At 43.5% G+C, this 24,407-nt stretch overlaps 1 protein-coding gene across 1 annotated transcript in view; it reads right to left on the bottom strand.

Annotated features, from left to right (window-relative positions):
- Window positions 1-777: 777 nt before the first annotated feature.
- The window catches only part of zgc:162698 (Transmembrane protein 87A-like), a 27,516-nt gene continuing 3,886 nt past the window's right edge, over window positions 778-24,407 (bottom strand). Inside the window, exons 4-21 of the mRNA XM_061719920.1 lie at window positions 22,884-23,006; window positions 22,756-22,803; window positions 20,808-20,867; window positions 18,475-18,510; window positions 18,215-18,359; window positions 16,674-16,735; window positions 14,913-15,096; window positions 14,719-14,818; window positions 13,944-14,037; window positions 13,049-13,126; window positions 10,352-10,460; window positions 10,218-10,276; window positions 8,777-8,880; window positions 8,627-8,700; window positions 4,809-4,870; window positions 4,688-4,740; window positions 4,580-4,610; window positions 778-1,941 (exon numbers count right to left, since the gene is read on the bottom strand). Coding sequence (XP_061575904.1) covers window positions 1,900-1,941; window positions 4,580-4,610; window positions 4,688-4,740; window positions 4,809-4,870; window positions 8,627-8,700; window positions 8,777-8,880; window positions 10,218-10,276; window positions 10,352-10,460; window positions 13,049-13,126; window positions 13,944-14,037; window positions 14,719-14,818; window positions 14,913-15,096; window positions 16,674-16,735; window positions 18,215-18,359; window positions 18,475-18,510; window positions 20,808-20,867; window positions 22,756-22,803; window positions 22,884-23,006 — 1,464 coding nt within the window. The 3' untranslated portion in view covers window positions 778-1,899. The remainder of the gene's footprint in view (window positions 1,942-4,579; window positions 4,611-4,687; window positions 4,741-4,808; window positions 4,871-8,626; window positions 8,701-8,776; window positions 8,881-10,217; window positions 10,277-10,351; window positions 10,461-13,048; window positions 13,127-13,943; window positions 14,038-14,718; window positions 14,819-14,912; window positions 15,097-16,673; window positions 16,736-18,214; window positions 18,360-18,474; window positions 18,511-20,807; window positions 20,868-22,755; window positions 22,804-22,883; window positions 23,007-24,407) is intronic.

Genomic DNA, 24,407 nt, shown 5'->3' with positions numbered 1-24,407 from the left:
TAAATTATGGTTCAGCGTTAAAACGACGCAGAGCCTACGCCGTAGGGTACACGGCGACGCGCACCTACGCCGTAGGCTCTGCGTTGGTGTAACGCGGAACCATAAATCAGCCTTAAAGGTTTCACGCGCACATAAAACTCATTATATATATAAAAAAAAATCTGTGTCCCTTTAGGGGCTCCGTACCTCTTGGCCTCCACCTTCAAATCACACCACTTTATTTCTGCAACAGATCTGTCCGTGGCACTCACAGCGTTTAGCGCAGCAACGACGTGCTGCCGCTCACTCGCTTTATTTTATACTATTTATATACTTTTTCTACTTTTACTGTGACCCTCAAATAATGTGGTTTTCCTGCCTCCACCTCATCCACAACATCTCGATCTCAGGCTCGACACGTCTCATTCATCCTGACGCGCAGCAGAAACAGGCTGCAGGAGCCGCTGCGCATGCTCAGCAGGCTCATTCATATGCAAATACAGTCATGAACTACTTTGCATTGCCCATTTATGGTAAAAGTGGGCGTGTAGAGGGCGGGATAGGAGGCAAATTCACCTGCGCAACCTTCCAGCTGGACTGTAATTTATAAAGCGAACATTGCGTGCAAGTGTGCGTGCACACGGTTTTATAAATACAGATTTTTTTTTGCGCCCGCCATTTTCTGCTTTTGGGTTTACGTGCACTTTTAGTATGAATCCTACACACTCTTTTATAAATGAGGCCCCAGGTCCGGTCCCGGGCGTCGTTGACAGATGAAACACAAAACACGACAACGACTTACTTTCCAAACCTTTTATTAATTTAATTTATTTACAGACCCGACAGGACGGAGTTCTACAGAACCAGAGGTGAAACAGAACTTCTGTCTCCGGCACGAATCTCAAACGTTTACAAAAAAACATCAACAACAAGAAAAACACACTTCTTCCTTCAGACTGATTATTAGGAGCTTTTCACAGCGAGCGACTGACGAGCGTCTGGACCCGACCGGAACCGCCAACCCGTGTTTGTGTGTGATAATGTAACAACAGTAAAGTTTAAACGTGGCAGTAACCGGGTCGGTACCTGGTGACACCGACCTGGGTCCTGAAAGCTGAGCTCTGCTCTGATTGGTCAGTGGCCGACGAGGCCCCGCCCACCAGGAAGTCTTTTCTGTGGTCGAGACAAACAAAACAAACATTTTATTTTATTAGGACTTTAAAAAGTAAAGAAAGAAGCTACAATTTTAGAAAAGATCCCGTATGTATCTTTTTTTTTATTTAATTTGTTGTAAATTCAAAAGCGGGCAGAATCTTGAGACGGGTTGGTCTGGGATCCGTTTGCAGAGCCGGGTGGAGCCGGGCCAGCGTACAATGATGTCACAGATTTAACATTTAATCAGCAGCTCCGGTTTCAACTCTTTTACCCGGTGACCTCGTAAAGGTGAAATTAATTGTGGGTCATTTATTTTACTCGGCGAGTCGTGAGACGGGTCGGTTCTGGTACAAACGGTGCCGGACGGCGACTCGACGGCGTCCAGCTCGGTTTTCTCACATCAGACGTCCCAGAACCCGACGCCAGGGGGGTTGGAGCCGCTCACCGATCAGAAATAAGACAAACGTGGAACCGGACCGGACAGAAACCCTAACGCTGCAGAGGGAAACCCGCTGCACCGCTGCAGCAGAAACTTCTGGAAGTAAAAAATAAAAACCACGTCTCGGTTCACGGGTCGGAACCACGGAGACGCAGTGAAAACAACAAATAAAAGGACCCGCGTCGCCGCGGCGACGACTTCTTCACCGCCAGTGGAGCTCAGGACGCGTCTGGAACCACCCCCTCCTCTTCATCAACTCCTCCACCATCTCTTCTTCATCCCTCAGTTCATCTTCATCACCTCCTCTTCATTCCTCCTCTGCTGCTTCACTCCATCTTGGACATCTCAAACTTGGTCGTCACGGTTTCCTGCAACAGAAATCATCTGGTTAGTTTCTGATGTCTCATGATGTCACATGTGTGATGATGTCATGATATCACATGTCTGATGATGTCATGATGTCATATGTGTGATGATGTCATATGTGTGATGATGTCACATGTCTGATGATGTCACATGTCTGATGATGTCACATGTCTGATGATGTCAGCGAGACTCGGCCTCCCCGAGCGTCTCTAGCCGTCGCCTGGACGGAGCAGCAGCTCAGAAAGGTTATTTTTGTTTGAATGATCCTCTCAGCGCAGCGGTCCGGGTGTTCGGTACCGGCGAGGAGACGGACTCGGACCCGGAACCAGACGCTGCAGCTCCCTGATCGACCGGGTTTCATAACGTAACTCCTCGTAACGATGATCGGAGCGTTTCAGATCTCACTCCCAAACCAGCAAACTGACGATGACGTAATCAGCCACACGGACCTCGTCTGAAACTGCAGCGCTAACGAGGAGATCTGGTACCTCAGCCCCCCCGTCACCCCCATCAGTCTTTATCTTACATCTCTAGCAGCTTCAGGTCCCTCAGAGTTTATATTTATATACGCCGTCTTACGTAATCCATGGATTTCACGTTAGAGGCTCATTGTTGATTTCAGGACGATGAACGTTTGGAGGAAAATCTGCCCCATCGCTTCACATCATCATTAGTGACACACACACACACACACACACACACACACACACACACACACACACACACACACACACACACACACACACACACACACACACACACACACACACACACACACACACACACACACACACACACACACACACACACACACACACACACACACACACACACACACACACACACACACACACCTGGCCTCGCCATGACAACAGGGAGGAGAACGACCGGGAGGTGTGATGTAACCATGGCAACGGCGGCTCTGTTTCTGTGGCGTGTGCTGCCCCCTGCTGCTCAGAACCAGAACCAGAGTGAACTAGTGAGAAGCAGCTGAGGGTGATGGAGCCTCACTTCCTCTCAGTGACATCACAGTGACATCATCCCGGGACCTGCTCTCTCATTGGATGTTCGGTCACATGACGGCTCCAGACATCTGACCTGCTGGATGCTGTTTAGACAGAAGGAGGTTCCTGACCTCCTTAACCTCCTTAACCTCCCACCTGATGAAAACTATGGAGAGGATTCTACTCGGCCTGAGACAGCAGGTGGCTGACGTGATGGACCCCCTGCAGTTCGCGTACTGGCCTGGCATCGGTGTGGATGATGCTGTCATCTACCTGATGCACAGGTCACTCGCGCATCTGGAGAGCGCCGGGCCATCAGACTTTATAATAACCAACTGTAGCCACCCGAGTGCAATAACCTGTCTCTTTGAAAGTGCAATAACCTTTGCCCGCTAAATACCTCACGTATTGTTGCACATGTAAATATTATCCATTTTTTTGTGTTTACTATTTTTTCTCTTGTACATTACTCATTTTTCTACATTTTATATTGCTCTTTTTTTTTAATTATTTAGCTATTTATTGGTTATTTCTATTTTAATTTTTTTGTATAAACCGTTGAGCGTCTGAGCGTTTAAAATTCGGGTTAAGGTCAATATTCCGGTTACGGAAACATTGGGAATATTATGTTTCCATGCGTGAGCAAACAGGGTTATCCCTGTATACATGGTGATTAATCATTTGGGATATCTGGATCAAACCAGCGACGCACGGAGAACGTCATGACGCAATTACCGTCATTTCTGCTTCTTCTTCCTGTATCCAAATTCAAAACAAATGCTGCTTCGTGCAACTTTTCTCTCACCTTCTTGTAAATCTTCTATCCCGGTACTTTCTACCGTCTACAAATGCAGAAATGTTCATATCCTTCATTAAATTTATGAAGTGATTAGTCTCCTCCTCGTCTTGCGTTTCTCCGTGTTTATAAGAACTTCCTGGACTCAAAAGACCAGGATTCCTTGCGAAAAGAACATGTGCAGAAAACAAATTCCTGTTCCTTTTAATGGGGAAATCCCATTAGGCGAATACATGACCAAATTACTTTTGTAATACTGTATTTGACCCGGTCTTTGTACGTTTTGTCCGTATAGAAACGTAATTCTTGCCATTGTAAGAATGAGATGTACCTGCTGTACTCTACTGCCCTTACTTTTTAACAACTTGTGTTTTCTATTATTTAACCTCTTTTATCATCATTTTATTTGTTATTTATGTTTTAATTGTGTCTTGCTGCTTTTAATGTTGATGTAAAGCACTTTGAATTACCTTGTGTTGAATTGTACTATACAAATAAACTTGCCTTGCCAAATATTCGGGTTTTAAAAGCAGTAACCCAGGGGTCATATTCAGGTTTTTAAAAACCGGAATATGAGCAAATTCGGGTTATTCAAAGGGGTTATTGGTGTTTACATGGCCGTGCAAAACCAGGTTATTGCTAATATTCTGGTTAGAAAAGGGTTATTGACTGCATGGAAACGTAAGTTCTGCTTTAATTTACGGGCTCGGTTCGTCGGGTTCAAGAGATGCAGAAAGCATCGATCAATCAGAGGAAATCAAACCAACAACCTCCTCCATCAACTGATTAAACTCCTAAGTGACAGGTAAATTCATCTTTAAAGAGAAGGAAGTGTCGTACCTCATCCGAGTCCAGCAGGGGCGGCAGGGCGCTGTGGGGACGAGAGAACACACTTAATAACCGGTAACCACGGAAACGGCTGCTGCAGCAGTGTAACCAGGGACTTACACGTCTGCCATGGATGACGGGATGTTCTCCTCCACCCATTTCAGATCCTCGTCCTGCGAAGACAAAACAACGTAAACAACAGTTGGGTTCTGGTCCGTGCGGAGGTTCATCCGTCACTCACCACTTTGCTGGGTTTGGCCGAGCCGTTGGTCTCGTTCTTGGCGCCTCGCATCTTCATCCCCTCTGGAGGAGCAGAACAAACGCAGGAATAAAGAAATAAAGTCTATGGAAGCTCTGAGGCACCGATACTGAGACGTGAAACTACTTAAACACTCCGACGGAGACGTCGCTGGAGACGTGGACGTTATACTTTTAGTTTGATCCGTTTGGCTGCAGAGGACAAACTGATGTCAACCAGCTCGTTTGAAGGGTGGAAACTAGGGCTGCCACCCGTCCCGTAAAATACGGAATTGTCCTTTATTTGAGAAAAAAATGTTGCGTCCCGTATTTAACCAACACGGACATATATTTTTTGATGTGATAATATACAGGTGAAGGTCGGAAAATTTGAATATATTGCAAAACGTCATTCGTAGTAATTTAACTAAAGGTGAAACAAATATATTATTTCCCACTACATTCAAAGTGAAATATGTCAAGCCTTTATTTGTTATGATTTTGGTGATTATGGCTCACAGTTTATGAAAACCCAAAATAAAAAATACATTAGAGAATATTTTATGAAATCAATAAACAATTCCATCATCAAAATTATAACAAATAAAGGTTTAACATATCTTGCTTTGCATGTAATAAGACTAGGTTATATATTAGTTTCACCTTTTAAGTTGAATTATTGAAATAAGTTAACTTTACACCATATTCTTCACCTGTAGCTATATTATACATCTTGGCTGATTGTGGACATAGATAGCATAGGAGGATATTTCAGTTACTAGTATGGTTGTCTGTCTGTACAGTCATGCAAGTTCAATGCTATTAAAGCACTTTAAACTTTAAATCAAAGCATTTTGTTTTTTCATATAAAATAAACACATTTTTATGCAGTTTAGAAGTTTTGGGGCTTTTTTTTGGCTCCTGCGCTGCTGAAATCAGGGTGTCCCTTATTTTTTTTTTATATATTTTTATCCCGGTTTTTTTCCCATTTTTACCACCCCGTGCTCCTACCTACTGACAGTCCTGTGCATTGCCATCCTCTACCAACCCCGGGAGGGGCCCTGCACTGAGCTCAGGTCTCCTCCTTAACCTGAGGAGTGAGCAGGCCGCATCTTTTCACCAGACAGGGTGGGGCTTCTCCGGCGGAACGTAGCGCGTGGAAGGATCACGTTATTCCAGCCGGATCCTCCCCACCCCATCTGGCGCCCCCGGTTGGCCAGAGGGGGGCATGTATAGCCCAGGACTACTGCATGTTTTTGTGAGGGTAGCTCACACTAGCTACCCAGGGGAACACGGGGAGAACATGCAAACTCCACACAGAAAGATCCTTTCACCAACCCCACCCAGGGTGTGGGTGCTGAAGTCATGGGGGAACTAACACGCACTTCAGCACCCACAGCGTCCCCCGGCGGGAATCGAACCCAGGACCTTCTTGCTGTGAGACCGCAGGGTGTCCCTTATTTATATTTCTGAAAGGTGGCAACCCTAGTGGAAACTCTCCTTAGGTGGGAACGACCCGGTCCGGGAACATCCCAGATCAGGAACGACCCAGTCCAAGGTGGGAGTGTTCCAGTCCGGGACCGAACCAGTAAGAGATCACTGTGAACACCAGAGCGAACCGGAACCAGAGGTCTGACGACCGCAGACGGAACTGCCCAGATCTCAGAGACCAGGTCCAGGCAGCCGGACGTTTGAACGGACTTCAGCAAGATTCCCAGGAACAAGACGACAAAGTCTTGGGACCTTCAAGGCGTCCAGCCTCAGAACCCGCCCACCATAACCCAGAATAAACACCTGAAAGGTCCGATACGTTCAGGGAACCGCACCAATCTCAAACTGGTTCAGATGAGTCCGGTTCGGCAGCGGCTTCAAATGCTATCAGTCCACTGAATAGGAATTTATCATGTATAATCAGAGCCTTGAATGGTAGATTTTTGTCATTATTCTTTGGGTTGATAATCGCAATCCTCCACCAGAAGCTCACCCAGCTCACCGTGCCTGCCCCCACCTGTCAGTGGATCACCAGCTTCCTGAGTGACAGGAGGCAGCAGGTGAGGCTGGGGAGCATCACATCCAGCACCCGGACCATCAGCACTGGCGCCCCCCAGGGGTGCGTCCTCTCACCACTGCTCTTCTCCCTCTATACCAACGACTGCACCTCAGGGGACTCGTCTGTGAAGCTCCTGAAGTACGCGGACGACACCACCGTCATCGGCCTGATCCGGGAGGGTGACGAGTCCGCGTACAGACAGGAGGTGGAACAGCTGGTCCACTGGTGCAGTCGGAACCACCTGGAACTGAACCCGCTCAAGACTGTGGAGTTGACAGTGGACTTCAGGAAAAACCCACCGCCACTCCCCCCCCCCCTCACCATCCTCAACAGCACTGTCTCCTCCACAGACTCCTTCAAGTTCCTGGGGTCCACCATCTCCCGGGACCTGAAGTGGAACACCCACATCAACTCTGTCAGGAAGAAGCTCAGCAAAGGTTGTACTTCCTGCGTCAACTCAGGAAGTTTAACCTCCACAGCAGCTGCTGACCACCTTCTACTCTGCCATCATTCAGTCTGTTCTCTGCTCTTCCATCACTGTCTGGTTTGGATCAGCCACCAAACTGGACAGGCACAGACTGCAGCAATCAGGTCTGCAGAGAGGATAACTGGGACTAACCTCCCATCTATCGACGACCCGTACCGGTCCAGGACCAGGAAAAGGACAGGTAGCATCTCTGCTGACCCCTCACACCCAGGACAGTCTGTTCCAACTCCTCCCCTCTGGACGGAGCTACAGAGTTCTGTGCGCCAGGACTTCAAGACACAAAGACAGTTTCTTCCCCCAAGCGGTTGCTCTGATGAACTCCCACAAATAATAGAGTCTCAGAGTAACCAAACGTGCAAAAATCATCTAGCACCTTCCTTGACAACCATGTCTGCCTCACTCAGCTGCACCCCTCACTGTGTATTCTTTGTATAATCTTTTGTATATTTTTTGTATAATTGCCCTGTAAAATTGTAAATAGGTTATGTTTATTTTTATTCAGAACTGTCCCTTCTTCTTTTCTTTTCTCTCTCTACCTCAAACTGCTGCACCTTAAATGTTTATACTGTTTATTCTGTATCTTTGTTTTATTGTTTATTTTATTTTATCACCAAAGAGCGAAACTACCAGAGTCAAATTCCTTGTTGGACAATGTTCGAACCTGGCCAATAAAGATGATTCTGATTCTGATTTCTCTATGTATTTTAACCCAGCTACTGCTATTGAAAACGAAACTTAGGCTCAGTAGATGTTTTGTCACTAAAACCTAACCCTAACCTTAACCCCAAATTATAGCCCAGGACTGTGTGCATGTTTTTGTGAGGGAACACAAAAACACGGGGAGAACATGCAAACTCCACACAGAAAGATCCTTTCACCAACCCCACCCAGGGTGTGGGCACTGAAGTCATGGGGGAACTAACACGCACTTCAGCGCCCACAGCGTCCCCGGTGGGAATCGAACCCAGGACCTTCTTGCTGCGAGACGCTGTAATATTTACCGCTGCACTACCAGCTGCGCCACCGGGTGACCATCACCCTAAACCTAACCTTAACCTAAACCCCAAATGCTAACCACATAGTGAAAGCCATTATCAACCCAAAGAATAATGACAAAAATCTAGCGGGTAGACAGTATCCCATCTACTCACACCATTCAAGGCTCTGATTACACATGATAAATTCCTACTCAGTGGACTGATAGCATTTGAAACGGGTGGGTTCAGCCTAAACCTGGAAAAACAACATTACGGGGAAACTAGAGAGGAAGTGAGGAGGTTCTGACCGAAGGCCTCGGTCATCATGGGCTCCTTCTCCTCGTCCTCGCTCTCCTCGTCCACCAGGGGGCTGAAGGCGTACCTGCGGCAGAGACACCGACCCGTGAAATCCGGGACTAGAAACCAGACCCAACACCAGCGGCGGCGGCGGCTAGTACCTCTGGTTGCTGGCCGACGGTCGCCATAGGAACATGATGACCAGCAGGATGAGGGAGAACAGGAAGCGCCAGAAGGCGTCGTCTATCCACAGCTCCCTCCAGTCCTTCACAGGAGAGAGGAGATGCATGAAGTAGGGCTGCAACGATTCGTCGACGTTGTCGACAAAAATCGATAATCAAAATTGTCGACTATGAATTCCATTGTCGACAATTGTCGCCAGACGTGTTTTTCCAATGGAGTGAGGCGTCTCTCTTCCATACAATCTCTGCTGAGAGTCGCGCGTGCACGATAGCGTCTCAGCGCAGTTGCGGGTAATAAAACTTCAAAAGTTTGGGAGCATTTTAGCCTCGATACGGCGAATAAGAAGATACTTGCAAGGTTTGCAAAGCAGACCTTGCTTATCACGGAGCACGCCCGTAATGCATTTGAAGAGAAAGCACGTAGGAGTGTTGAACGAAACTGACCCGCCTTGGTAAGATATTAAGCGTATTTTGGCTTTAAAAGAGAGCTAGCTTTAACGTTATGCCGGACTGTGCCTGACAAAAGTATTTTAAATTAAATTAAGTCAGATATCTGGAGAAACTGCGTTTAGTGTCTGTGGCGCATCTTGGATGAGAGACGCGGGATTTGGGACGCAGTCGGTCAGCAGCATTCTCTCCCTCCGCAGCAATGTAATGGCCAAGCGATTCATTTATTAAATCAATTAGTTTAATTCTTAACTTTGTTTATTTTATGTCATTTATTAGTATTATTTGAGCCACTCACAGCCTACTCGTTTATATAACCTCAATCATAATTGATGCAGCGCGAAAAGCTAAAAAGGCTTGTGCGAACATGACAATGATGAATTTGCATCTAACTTTCAGTCAGGTGTCTATGAACTGTCAATTATCCATCAAAATCCACAATTAGTTTAGTTTTTTTTTTTTTTTTAGTTTGGTTTATTTTATTTTTGGTCATGACACAAAAAAAATAAATAAAAAACCCAGAATAAAACTGACAACAAGAAAACGTTCAACTGTTCAAGGAAAACATGTTTGTCTGGACATTTCTCTTGCGGGATGGGAGAAGACACAAAATCAATGCATCTCTATTATTGTGCCCGTGCGGGCATGAATTCTCAGAGTTTTGCGGGAGCGGCGGGAGTGTAACACACATGTTGCGGGCAGTAATGGTTAGAAATTCAGCGGGAGCAGGATGAAGAAAACAGTCCCGCTATAGCAGGGCTCTAGTGCCATCTTTCTTGTGTTTATTATCATTTGCCACATAATTAAAGCAACCTCATACTAAATTTAAAAAAAATTACTAATTATCCGATTAGTCGACTAATCGTTTCAAGTCGGTGACTAGTCGACTATTAAAATAGTCGTTAGTTGCAGCCCTAGTGTGAAGACGACCCGCAGAGGTCAAAGTTCATCTCATGAAGAGACGGAGACTCACCGACTGACACTTGGACATCCGGAAGGTCTTGGCCGTCCAGATGATGAAGATGATGGAGGCTGAGGGGAGACAGAGCGGGAGGTTTCAGACGGAGGACAGACGAGCGTCGACCTCGGAGAGATTGCTCTACCTACCGATGACGGCGAAGATGAGCGTGTTGGTGAAGTGTCTGTAGAGCGAGAGCTTCACCACGTTCCTCCGCAGCTTCAGCAGCTTCATCGTCTGAGCCAGACTCACGAAGATGTGAGGAAACCGTCAAGGAACAACAGGGACTGGTGTTGTTTCTATCAGCCTGTTTTAGCTTTAGTCTAGTCTCTGGGTCCAGCTATCATTTTAGTTTTTATTAGTTTTAGTCACGTTCATTCTCCTTTTAGTCGTGTCAAATTTCAGTCGACTAAAAGTCTGAGCATTTTAGTCTTATTTTAGTCAGAATTGTCCATTTTAGTCTAGTTTTAGTCAAAGATTGTATTTACAAACCCATTTTACGATTCAAACAATGTTATCTTATTATTATATTATTGTTACCTTATAGACTCAAGAATACATTCATTCCAGATACAGAAGACTCTAATTTGAGTTTACGACATATTTATTTTTCCACATTTCTCCCCATCTTTTTCTTTTCCCGAGTACATTTTTCTTAATGTACTCCTTCCTTTCTGTCTTCCTTCTCTACCTCCCTCTCTCCTCCTTTCATTTCTATTCATACTTTCCTTCCTTCCTTCATATTTTCCCTTCTATTTCTTTGTTCCTTCCTTCCTTAACTTCTTCCTCCCTCCCTTTCTTTCATTTCTATTCATACCTTCCTTCCTTCACACCTTCTCTATTCCTTGTGACATCATCCCGGGACCTGCTCTCTCATTGGTCACATGACGGCTCCAGACATCCGACCCGCTGGATGCTGGTGGTTGTTTGGAGGTTCCTGACACGTCTTTGACTACGTTTACATTGGGGATGGGCGGTATGGACTAAAAAATGTATCACGATAATTTCTGGCATTTATGCGGATAACGATAAAAAAATACCAATTCAACTCCACCTTTGTAACTATAAATCTATCACAACATTCAGTCTTTGGAGCCCCCAAATCACTGCTCTAAAAGAATAGTAAATGCTACTAAACTACACCAATTTATCGTTTTTTCCTTCTTTCTTTTTTCCTTCCTTCCTTCCTTTTTCTCCTTCCTTCCTTCCTTTTTCTCCTTCCTTCCTTCCTTCTTTTTTTCCTTCCTTCCTTCCTCCCTTCCTTCTTTTTTTCCTTCCTTCCTTCCTCCCTTCCTTCTTTTTCTCCTTCCTTCCTTCCTTCTTTTTTTCCTTCCTTCCTTCCTCCCTTCCTTCTTTTTTTCCTTCCTTCCTTCCTTCCTCCCTTCCTTCTTTTTTTCCTTCCTTCTTTTTTTCCTTCCTTCCTTCCTTCCTCCCTTCCTTCTTTTTTTCCTTCCTTCTTTTTTTCCTTCCTTCCTTTTTCTCCTTCCTTCCTTCCTTCTTTTTTTCCTTCCTTCCTTCCTCCCTTCCTTCTTTTTTTCCTTCCTTCCTTCCTCCCTTCCTTCTTTTTTTCCTTCCTTCCTTCCTTCCTCCCTTCCTTCTTTTTTTCCTTCCTTCTTTTTTTCCTTCCTTCCTTTTTTTCCTTCCTTCCTTCCTTCCTTCCTTCCTTCCTTCCTTCCTTGTTAGAACATTTCGTCTCGTTTTGGTCAACGAAAATGGAGACACATTTTAGCAGAGTTTTTATTTTGTAATCTACATTTTAGTCTAATTTTTATTCGTCTACAATATTGCATTATATATTTAATTATCGTTATCGTCACATGACCAGCATTTTCGTCTCGTTTTCCTCAGGTGATAAAGGTTCGTTGACGACGATATTTAGTCATAATTGTCGTTGACGAAAGCAACTTTACACAAGACCGCTGGAGACGAACCGGAGACGCTCTTTCTTTCTTTCTTTCTTTCTTTCTTTCTTTCTTTCTTTCTTTCTTTCTTTCTTTCTTTCTTTCTTTCTTTCTTTCTTTCTTTCTTTCTTTCTTTCTTTCTTTCTTTCTTTCTTTCTTTCTTTCTTTCTTTCTTTCTTTCTTTCTTTCTTTCTTTCTTTCTTTCTTTCTTTAATTCTATTTGAGCAATTAAAAACATAAATGTAAACATTTGATGCATTGCACCGGAGTTAGCCTTAGGCTAATTTGCATCTGCAGTCCCTTGGTACAAATAATTACAAATAAATCTGACCGCGGATCGATAGTTCGAGGTGAAGTAACGCTACTCTGGTGGCGGCGGCATTTACAGGACAACAGAAACCGAGAAAGAGAAGTAGGAATCGACTTTCTGGGGCAGTAAGGCAAAAAAGAGTGGAAGGTGCAGTAGCAGATATCGGCCAGCAGAGGGCAGCGTCAAGCAGCCGGGAGGAGTTCAGTGTAAAACATCAAACACTCGTCCGCCAGCATTCCTGGAAGTCTGTTGTTGAAGCTACTCCGATTGCCGCACCTCCATCCCACAATGCCTTTCTCTGAAATCAACCTAGTGGCCTAAGAGGTTATTGATCCTAATCAAGCTGTAGTCACGGTTACGGCTGCTGAACTGGTGCGTTAACGCGGGACGATCAGGTCGGACTGGTCGGTTCACCCTTACAGTTCATATCTCCTCTCCCTGGTAGCTCCACCCCCGACATTGCATGACCTCGGTCTCTGATTGGTCGGCTCCATCAAGGTCTGCAGGGTATCTTTAAAAAGTTGATAAAAACGCCTTATTTGAAACAGAACTCGTCTCCAGCAAGCGTCTGATCGCGGTTTAGTCGGACGTTTGAACTAGAACACGTCAACACTGATCTGCACTGTAAAGGATATCCACCAGACCACGCAGGAGTCCGTCAAGGCCAGAACGATGTCACACAGGAACCTGCTGCTGGTGTTGTCTCCTCGGCCCTGCAGAGACACGGGTCAGAACCACTCACCGTCGGCCGTGGTCAGCAGAGAGACGTATCGTTCAGACATTTTAAATCGTTTCAAAACACAATGCTTTCTGGGTCGATGATGTCACCTGAGACATGCTGCTCGTGTTAAAGTGGCCTTTCAGTTGAACTGTTTAATCCTGACTTTTAGCGATTTAACTGCCGAGTCATTTGGACTAGACTTGACTCGGACTCGGCTGCAACACCAGGGGTCAATTTCCCACCAAAAAGGTTGGTTTCACACCGAAAAAGGTCAGTTTCCTGCCAAAAGGGTCAATTTCCCGCCAAAAGGATCAATTTCCTGCCAAAAGGGTCAATTTCCCACCAAAAGGGTCAATTTCCTGCCAAAGGGGTCAATTTCCTGCCAAAAGGGTCAATTTCCCGCCAAAAGGGTCAATTTCCCACCAAAAAGGTTGGTTCCCCACTGAAAAAGGTCAGTTTCCCTCCAAAAAAAGTCAGTTTATCACCAAAAAGGTCAATTTCCTGACCTGACCCGGACTCAACATCTGAGGACTCGTCATGGAGCCCTGGGGCACACTGGTGTTAGAATACGAGGGGCCCAAACACAGAGCCCTGGGGCACACCGATGGTGGCAGGAGAGACTGGGGATTGGAAATCCTTTAACTGAATGACCTAGCAACGCTGGTGCAAATGTTGAATTCTGATGTAATGTAATGACTGTAAAACGTATCAATTTCTTGACTGATGATTGTTATCTTGTTTTTGTTGTGATACCACAAACATCAGCTAAATTAATCTCCTGCGGATCTGCTGATGCTGATGGGACTCACGGCGTTGACGCGCAGGATTCCCTCGACGATGGAGAAGACCAGGTAGAACAGGCCGACGCCGACCACCCGGTGCAGCAGCGCTCCGAGCCGAGGCCTGGAGCAGAAACCCGACAAAAACTCAACAATTACGTCTCTTGTTTATTATGGAAGAGTATTAAGGCCATGCAGGAGAGAAAATATTTGAGGGGAAGATTTTTTTTATATTGTGAACTTCGAGAAAAAAGTCAAAATGTTGAGAAAAAAGTCATGTCGAGATTAATGTTGAAATAAAATTTCAAGAATAAAGTTGAAATTTCGCCTTTTTTCTCAACATTTCAACTTTATTCACAAAATTTTGACTTTTTTTGACAACATTTCGACTTTTTTCTCGAAACTGTAATTCAACATTAATCTCGACATTTTGACTTTTTTATCGACATTTCGACTTTTTTTCTCAATATTTCGACTATTTTCTCGAGATTGTACTTCAACATTAATCTTGACATTTCGACTTTTGTCTTGAAATTGTACTTCAACATTATTCTCGATATTTCGATTTGTCTTTCGACATTTCAATTTTATGCACGAAATCTTGACTTTTCTCAACATTTCGACTTTTTTCTCGAAATTGTACTTCAACATTAATCTCGACATTTCGACTTTTGCATAATGTGCATAATGAAAAAAAAAAAAAATCTTCCTCTAAAATATTATTTTTATTTTTCTCCTTCCTGGCCGTAATACTCTTCCGTGTGTTTATATATTTATACATAAATAAATAAGTTATCCCGCTCACTTGACGATGCCGTATCCCAGGCTGGCGATGATGACGAGCACCCGGGCCAGAGTCCTCTTGACGGCGGAGAGACTCTCGGCGAACACCACGGCCCCCTGGACTGCAGGAGGACAACGGCCCGTTAGTTCAGGTATCGGAGGCCCGGCGGGTCAGAACCAGAACCCCCGAGCCCCCCCGATCCCCCCCCAGCCTACCGGACAGGCCGTCGTAGCGGATGCTCTGGAACTCGGCGTAGTAGACGGCCTTCTCCAGCATGCCCAGGAAGATGACGCCCCCGATCCAGAACTGGATCCGCAGCAGGTCCCTCCAGTAGCAGGCGGACAGAACCAGCCAGAACACGGCCAGCAGCACGTACACGATGCACATCACCATGTAGAACTGGGGACGAGCAGGGGACAAGCTGAGGACAACTCGGAGAGGATCTATACCAGGGGTGTCAAATGTGCTGCCCGCGGGACACATGCGGCCCGAGAGAGATTTTCATGCGGCCGCGAGAAGTTTCCAACGCAAAAAACCGAAATGTTAATTTACTAAAAATGAAGGCATAAATAATTGCCATGAATCGCAGCTTATCCGATAATATATTTCTTCTACAAATCCATCGTTATTCCACAAATAGAGCAGTTTGAAATTTTTTTCGTTTTCCAGAATGCATTTGCCGATTTTATTTCTTTGTAGACGGTCGTTTATTTTATTAACTGACTACTATTATATATTTTCGCAGGATAATATCACTGCTAAAAAAGATGATAGAAGATATTTATTCGGAGAATGTCAGTTTTGAATACGAGGATAGTGAAAAAGTAAACACTGGCGTAAATATCCGCGCCAATTTTTAAAAATAAATACACTTAATTGTACTGGAAAAATCTCTAAATCACAAAGAAACACTCTCGGATGTAATAGGAAAGATTTTGCTTTTAATTAAATTTCCTATAAAAAAGCGACATACAAAAAAAACATACTTGTTTCTGTTTATCTTTGTAAAATGATATTAAAAGTATTTTACATAATTTGAAAAAAAAACGAGAAATTTCAAGAAAAGATCCTGAAGAAATATATTTTACATAATAAGGGTGTAAACAAAGTGCATATTTCCTTTAAAATTAACTAAACTGATATTGGATTAGATAACAATAGTAAAAAAAAAAATAATTAGAAAAATACATTTTCGCACCGTTTTTGTTATTTTGAGCGTGCAGCCCGCGGGAAAAGAATTGGTCAAATCCGGCCCGCCAAGCAAAATGAGTTTGACACCCCTGATCTACACACTTAAACGTGGCGCATCGAGGGAGAATTTTCGAAATAAAACACCTCGAGTATAAACACAAACGTCGAGGTTATTCAAACTATTTCAACAGTTATTGTAATCACTCGCAGGTCCTACACAGAAAAAATATACATGTACAGATAGATGGATGGATGGATGCACAGGACTGTCTCAGAAAATTAGAATATTGTGATAAAGTTCTTTATTTTCTGTAATGCAATTAAAACAACAAAAATGTCATACATTCTGGATTCATTACAAATCAACTGAAATATTGCAAGCCTTTTATTATTTTATTATTGCTGATTATGGTTTACATTTTAAGATTCAGATTCCCAGAATATTCTAATTTTTTGAGATAGGATATTTGAGTTTTCTTAAGCTGTAAGCCATGATCAGCAATCTTAAAATAATAAAAGGCTTCAGTTGATTTGTAATGAATCCAGAATGTACGACATTGTTGTTTTTGTAATTGCATTACAGAAAATCGCAATATTCTAATTTTCTGAGACAGTCTTGTATATATGGATGGATGGATGGATGGATAGATGGATAGATGGATAGATGGATGGATGGATGGATGGATAGATGGATAGATGGATAGATGGATAGATGGATAGATGGATAGATGGATACCCCCCCCCCCCCCCCCCCCCACCCCCCCCCCCCCCAGGCGGGTTCTTACCAGCATCAGCGGCCACTCGGAGGCCGACATGTAGTCGTGCGGTCCCTTCATGCTGACCTGGACTGGAGACAGTAGGAGAGATGGATCCGTGTCAGTCAGGCTGCTCAGCTTTAAAGCAGTAAGAGTTAAAAACACATTTTAAGAGTGAAAAGGTTCCTGGGGCGGCGCCGCAATCCACGTTACACATAACCGTGATGAAAGAAAACTGCAGTGGTCGCTAACTGGTAACCGAATCTGGAGAAACAATCTAGAGCAGGGTGCTTGCTCTTTTTCCAAATTAAAATTCCAGACTTTTCCCAGACTTTTTTAAAACTGATATTTTTTTCCCAAGACCTTAACTTTACGTACTTGTATACTTGTGTGCCTACTGCCTACTTCATAGGTTGAGATTGTACCAATTGTGTTTATTAGAAATGTTTGTTAGAATTTTTTATAGGCTAGTATTCAATGAACGAATGCATTATTAACAGTAAATTATGTTTTTACTGATGAAAACGTTTCAAAACATGAAAATCACAAGTACATGAATTTCACATTTTCACAATGCCTTTGAGCATACTGTAAAATTCTACCATACATTCTTTTCCCCATACTTTATTAAGACTTCCACACAAAATTCAAGACTTTTCAAGGTCTGGAAAACAGTGTTTCAAAATTTCATACTTATTAAGACTTTCAAGACTTGCGCAAGCACCCTGTAGAGTTAAAACAACCCCGGGTCCGTTATTGGGGGATTAAGAGTTTAAACCTTCATTGGGGATAAAAGTAAAGATGCGTTTTTGAGTAAAATGGGAGTTGATGTCAGAAACTGACCTAAAATAAGGTCTCAAACCTCCTTCCACTTCAGCGAGATTGGAGAAGGTTCCTCCCAGAGAACTGAGATCATTGTAACTCTGTACAGAAACCAGGTCAGAACTCTGACCGGGACGGACAAACTGACTCCAAGACCCTTGAAACTCTGCAGTGCCTGCCTGCTTCATGATGAACATCTGGATGTTGATCCAGTTTCACCTGAGCTGAAACAACTGAGCTGAAACATCTGGACGTGAAACATCTGGGCTGAAACATCTGAGATTAAACATCTGGACTGAAACACCTGGACGTGAAACATCTGGCTGAAACATCTGGGCTAAAATACTTGGGCTGAAACACTTGAGCTGTAACACCTGGACAGAACACCTTGAGGGGCCTCAAGGCAGCGACTCCAGGCGGCACCTGGACGCAGCACCTGGACGCAGCACCTGGACGCAGCACCTGGACGCAGCACCTGGACGCAGCACCTGGACGCAGCACCTGGACGCAGCACCTGGACGCAGCACCTGGACGCAGCACCTGGACGCAGCACCTGGACGCAGCACCTCAATGCAGTGCCTGGACGCAACGCCTGAAGGAAGCGCCTGAAGGCGGCGCCTCAACGCGGCGCCTGAACTTGCTGCAGCCGAACAGGGGTTGCTAGGTAACGGGAGGCGCAGCACCGGGTTCCAGGTGTGTGTTTCTGTGGTGTGTGTTTGTGTGGTGTGTGTTTGTGTGTGAGAACTGACGCTGCAGACTCCAGGGCGGGGCGGTGCCAGCCCCGGCGGGTTCGGGGGCCCGGTTCCTGTTGACCTCCTGGATGTGCAGGATCAACATGTACGGTCCGTCCTCCCAGCTCTCGGCCACCACGTTGAAGTTTGGGCTGGAGGGATTCTGAGCAGCAGATCAGAGGAGAGTTCAGGTCAGAGAGGAGGAACCAGGTTCTGGTTCTGGTTCTGGTTCACGTCTCGGTAACGGGGATTAATTAGAGAATAAAAGCCTGACTGACCTCTTTGGGAGCGACAGCATCTTCTGCTGCAACAGGCTGGAAACAGAAACAAGAGAAACCAATTAAAACAAACTTCCCTGTGACTAGTGTTGTTTCTGTCAGCCTGTTTCAATCTTAGTTTTAGTCTAGTCTTTGGGTCAAGCTATCCTTTTATTTTTTATTCGTTTTAGTCACGTTCATTCTCCTTTTAGTCGTGTCAAGTTTCAGTCGACTAAAAGTCTGAGCATTTTAGTCTTATTTTAGTCAGAATTGTCCAGGACCATTTTAGTCTCGTTTTAGTCAAAGATTGTATTTAGCCAAAGCCATTTTACAATTCAAACAAATTTACCGTATCATATTATTATATTATTGTTACCTTATAGACTCAAGAAAACATTCATTCCAGATACAGAAGACTCTAATTTGAGTTAACAACATATGTATTTTTTCCTGTGATTTTGTGGCCGCATTTCTCCCCATCTTTTTCTCTAAAAAAAATGTATATTAAGGATCTTTGTTAGAACATTTCGTCTCGTTTTGGTCAACGAAAATGAAGACACATTTTAGCAGAGTTTTTATTTTGTAATCTACATTTTCGTCTTGTTTTTATTCCTCTACGACAGGGCTATTCAATTGGCGGCCCGCGGGCCACATGCGGCCCGCCAGGAGCTTTTATGTGGCCCCTGGTCATATTTCAAAAAAGGGGTTGTTTGTTGAAAAAAAAAAAAATAATAATAATTTTTTTTTTTTTTTTAAATAATAGTGATGCACCTGCGCTGCGCTGCGCCTAGCTGTGCGTAATTTTGTTGGCCTGCTGCACACCGCTGGCTGACGAGCAGCCTTGAGACTCATGCAGACAGACGGGCAGACAGATATGCCAGGAATGCGTTCACACAAGGTGCGATTTTTATTTGTAATGTGTGCAGAGAATGTATATCGCATTTAAGTTTAAGATGCTTGGTAGCCTTTTTTTAGTTGGTTAACGATGCATAGTGTTTGTACATGTTAATCTCTGTTGGAGATGTTTTTTACTTCAGATTTTTTGCCAGTGTTGCACAGTGTTAATGTTTGTCACATTATTATTAACCTCCGTTGTACAGAGGACTTGTTGACATAGGCTTCTAGGATTGGCCTGACATTTTTTTCATTTGAATAAGTGAGGACTTTGCATTTCAGATGGAACTTCTAAGCCTCCTATAATTTCATGTGATTGTTTTGTTTTGCTGATATTATGCACAGATGTTTCATTAATAAAGGAGCTTATGGTTAATATTTTGGTTGCTTATTTATAACATCAAACTGGCTACTATGGACTGAAATGCTTGTGCTCAATGCTTAATATAATATTCAAATAAGGAAATCTTGGTGGAAAGTGGTGCTTTGTCATTATGGCGTGTTTTATTAAAAGTAGGTCAATATCAACTTCATTAAGTTTGCACAATGCATGGTTTCAAAATGAACTTGCATTTAAAATAATATTTCTTTATCTGAATATTATATTTAACATTCACAATGACTGAATCTGGAGACAATTAATACATAATTCATATGTAAACTAGATATATTCAAATGTATAATACAAATGTATTATATATAAATAAGTCTTCGTCTTTGAGTGCAAATTACATTTTGAAAACCCCCAAATTTTCAAATTGTGCGGCCCTCTCCATACAGTCCTTTTGCAGATGTGGCCCCCGGCCCAATCTAATTGAATACCCCTGCTCTACGATATTGCATTACAGGACTGTCTCAGAAAATTTGAATATTGTGATTTTCTGTAATGCAATTACAAAAACAACAATGTCATACATTCTGGATTCATTACAAATCAACTGAAATATTGCAAGCCTTTTATTATTTTAATATTGCTGATCATGGCTTACAGCTTAAGAAAACTCAAATATCCAAAAAATTTGAATATTCTGGGAATCTTAATCTTAAACTGTAAGCCATAATCGGCAATATTAAAATAATAAAAGGCTTGCAATATTTCAGTTTATTTGTAATGAATCCAGAATGTATGACATTTTAGTTTTTTTTTTAAATTGCATTACAGAAAATAAAGAACTTTATCACAATATTCTAATTTTCTGAGACAGTCCTGTATATATTTAATTATCGTTATCGTCACATGACCAGCATTTTCATTGCGTCTCCTCTCGTTTTCCTCAGGTGATAAAGGTTCATTGACGACGAAGCTCTGTTTATAAAAAGGCACATCTCACAGAGAAAGTGGGCGGGGTCTAGGAGTTGACTCCACCCCCCTGATAATGACAGACATTTCATGAGAAACTCTTTAATTTGACTTTGGTTTGGAAGAAAACCTCAGCAGAAAGATGGAGGGATGTGCAGACCTTTGGTTTTGGAGGCTCCACCGCCCTCCGCCTCCTCCCTGGACTCTTCTCCGTGACTGGCTGAAAAACAGATAACAGATTTGAGGAAAAGCCAGTAATCCTCACGCAACATATACGTTTTAAACACGAGAGACACCAAAAGGACCAAATGTATTTCTAACGTTGGGAACGGAGAAGCCTGATGTTTCCGGGTCGGTGTCACGGTTGCCACGGCTACCATCCCTTCAACAAACATCCAACAAGGACACGAGTAAACAGAAACCTGTTCAGTTCCAACAGGAAGTCAGAGACGCGGTTCCGGTTCTACAGGTAAAGGAGGGCGGGGCTTGTGAAAACAAGATTCATTCTTGAAGTTCTTGATCATATTCGATCAAGAACTTGTTTGTGGAATAAACTCGTTCAACATCAGCCGCAGCAGGTTTTTACCTCTGGAGCGGCGTCCTGCAGCCACCTCACAATCAAAAAAAAGAAACGGTCTCCATGGAAACCAGAGAACAGGACCACAGGTAAACCTCTTTTAATGATGCCTGAACAACTTTCTTTACCTAAAACGTGTCGTTCAGACATTTTAAATCGTTTCAAAATGCAATGCATTCTGGGTCAATGATGTCACCTGAGACAGTCACCTGCATGCTGCTCGTGTTAAAGTGGCCTTTCAGTTAAACAGTTTAATCCTAACTTTTAGCGATTTAACCACTCGACTCCAACACCAGGGGTCCGTTTCCTGCCAAAAAGGTTGGTTTCACACCAAAAAAAGTCTGTTTCCCACCGCAAAAGGCCAGTTTCCCACAAAAAAGGTTGTTTTCCACCAAAAAAGGTAATTTTCCGCCAAAAAAAGTTTACCACCAAAAAGGTCCGTTTATCACCAAAAGGTCAGTTTCCAACCAAAAAGGTCAGTTTTCTGCAAAAAAAGGTCAGTTTCCCACCAAAAAGGTCACTTTCACGCCAAAAAGGTCAGTTTCCAACCAAAAAGGTTGGATTACTGCTGAGAAAGTTCAGTTTCCTGCTGAAAAATTCAGTTTCCCGCAAAAAAAAGGTCAGTTTCCCACCGCAAAAGGTCAGTTTTCCCACTAAATAGTTCAGTTTTCCACCAAAAAGGTCAGTTTCCAACCAAAAAGGTTGGATTACTGCTGAGAAAGTTCAGTTTCCTGCTGAAATATTCAGTTTCCCGCAAAAAAAAGGTCAGTTTCCCACCAAAAAAAGTCTGTTTCCCACCGCAAAAGGTCAGTTTCCTGCCAAAAAGGTCAATTTCCCACAAAATAGGTTGGTTTCCCACTGAAAAAGGCCAGTTTCCCACAAAAAAGGTCCTTTTCCGCCAAAAAGGGTAATTTTCCGCCAAAAAAAGTTTACCACCAAAAAGGTCCGTTTATCACCAAAAGGTCAGTTTCCAACCAAAAAGGTCAGTTTTCTGCAAAAAAGGTCAGTTTCCCACCAAAAAGGTCAGTTTCCAACCAAAAAGGTTGGATTACTGCTGAGAAAGTTCATTTTCCTGCTGAAAAATTCAGTTTCCCACCGCAAAAGGTCAGTTTCCTGCCAAAAAGGCCAATTTCCCACCAAATAGGTTGGTTTCCCACTGAAAAAGGCCAGTTTCCCACAAAAAAGGTCATTTTCTGCCAAAAAAGGTAATTTTCCACCAAAAAAGGTAATTTTCCGCCAAAAAAGGTCAGTTTATCACCAAAAGGTCCGTTTCCAAACAAAAAGGTCAGTTTTCTGCAAAAAAAAGGTCAGTTTCCAACCAAAAAGGTTGGATTACCACTGAAAAAGTTCAATTTCCTGCTGAAAAATTCAGTTTCCCGCAAAAAAAAAGGTCAGTTTCCCACCAAAAATGGCAACTTCCCACCAAAAAGGTCAGTTTTCCCACTAAATAGTTCAGTTTTCCAGCTAAAAAGTTCAGTTTCCCGCTTTTAAACAAGCACAAAGAGAAGAAGCGAGGAAGCGGGACTCTGACCTGAAGCGGCGGCGGTTCTGTCAGCCGGATCCGTTTCTGGTCACCGACCTGTTTGAGAGAACAAAGACGTGATGAACGTTGGACCGGCGCTCCTCATATCCCCGTAGGTGTTTCTGAGCGTTTCTGACCTGCGTGTGCAGGTTAATGTTGGCCTGGCAGGTGACGACGGGATACTGGTGGAAGACGTAGAACCCGCTTCCTCCCTCCACCCGGACATCAGTGGACCTGAAGTAGCTCGCAGCGCGTTTGGACTTCACGGCAGAAAACAAAGAAGACAACAGAGAGATATTAACTCAGCTTTACAGACATTATTACTTAGTTTATCTGATTTAATTATGTTTAAGTTTCTAATTATTTCTAATGTAGTGATTCTGACTACAGGGGGCGTGTTGCTCTACTGCGTTCATAACGTTCATAACTTGTAGTACCAGCTCCGGCCACTAGACGTCACTAATTCAATACGCTTAAACAACGTGCTGCCCCTCAGGGTCCTAAAGGTACCCGGTTTATCTTATCTCAGGCTGATACGGTGTCATAACCAGGGCTTAATTTGTGCCGGATCCTGCCGGAACAAGATCCGGCACCTCCTTTTTTTTTTTTTTTTTTTTTGCAAATTTCCCCTCTGTGGGACTATTAAAGGATTATCTTATCTTATCTTATCTTATCTTATCCATATTCTCTCTGTGTTTTATTTCTCATTGAAGTTACTCATAGATCGCCTGTTTGTCTATTTCGGATGCATTTAATCAGAAAAAAAGAGAAAAGGGCCCCTTTCTTTCTATGCTCTCTCGTTGATTTCCTGCGCTGTGCGTCCCATGCCCGTCTCCATCACCAAGCGGTTTCCCAAATCCACTCTGGATCATTTCTCGTGTCCTCTGCTTTTCGCCCACATCCCAGTAATGATCTGCCATGCTGACATGTTTGCTGCATTTATCACCGCTCGCCCCTCACTCCACACTGTTCGCTGTTTGATTGCGTCACCACACGCCGTTATTGTTTGGTTTTTCCCCACTTATTCCACCGAACACCGAAAGTGTTTTTTTCTATTTTCGGCCGAACAATTTCGTTTACCGAACATTTGGTGCATCACTAACGCTACGCTTTGTTGTGTGGTGAGTGTATACGTGTGTGTAGTTCAGCCTACAGGTGCTGCGCGCTCCATATAGTCAGAGAACGCGTCAATCAGTTTAAGTTTGCTTTTTCTGATTGTAAACAAAACTATCAGCCCTAATTCAAATTTCCCTCCATTGAAGGGAAACGACGTGAGTGAGGAGAACCAGAGAGAGAAAGAGCCAAGCGGCTGATCAACGCACATTACATGTGCAGCCTAAAGTACCTCCATGCATGTTCATGATAATAACTGAATAACTGCGAGAAAAGATTACATTGTACAGTATATGGGATGTGAATATTTTAACAGAAACGTAGAAACGTCCCATAGCCCATGGAAAATGTATCCTGCTTTCTGTGTGTGTGTGTATATATATATATATATATATATATATATATATATAAACAATGACAACAGTCACTGGTGCAATTTCACAAATACTTTACGACCCGACCCGACCCAACCCAACCGAACCCCCCCCCCCACGTTTGTGGGTTTTTTCCCTTTTAAATCCGACCGAGGGTCGGTTACACAAGCCTGA

This window comes from Cololabis saira, chromosome 4 (assembly GCF_033807715.1).
Source record: "Cololabis saira isolate AMF1-May2022 chromosome 4, fColSai1.1, whole genome shotgun sequence".
NCBI classification, from domain to species: Eukaryota; Metazoa; Chordata; class Actinopteri; order Beloniformes; family Belonidae; genus Cololabis; species Cololabis saira.
The sequence above is the reverse complement of the archived record's forward strand: the minus strand, read 5'-3'. Positions and strand labels throughout refer to the sequence as shown.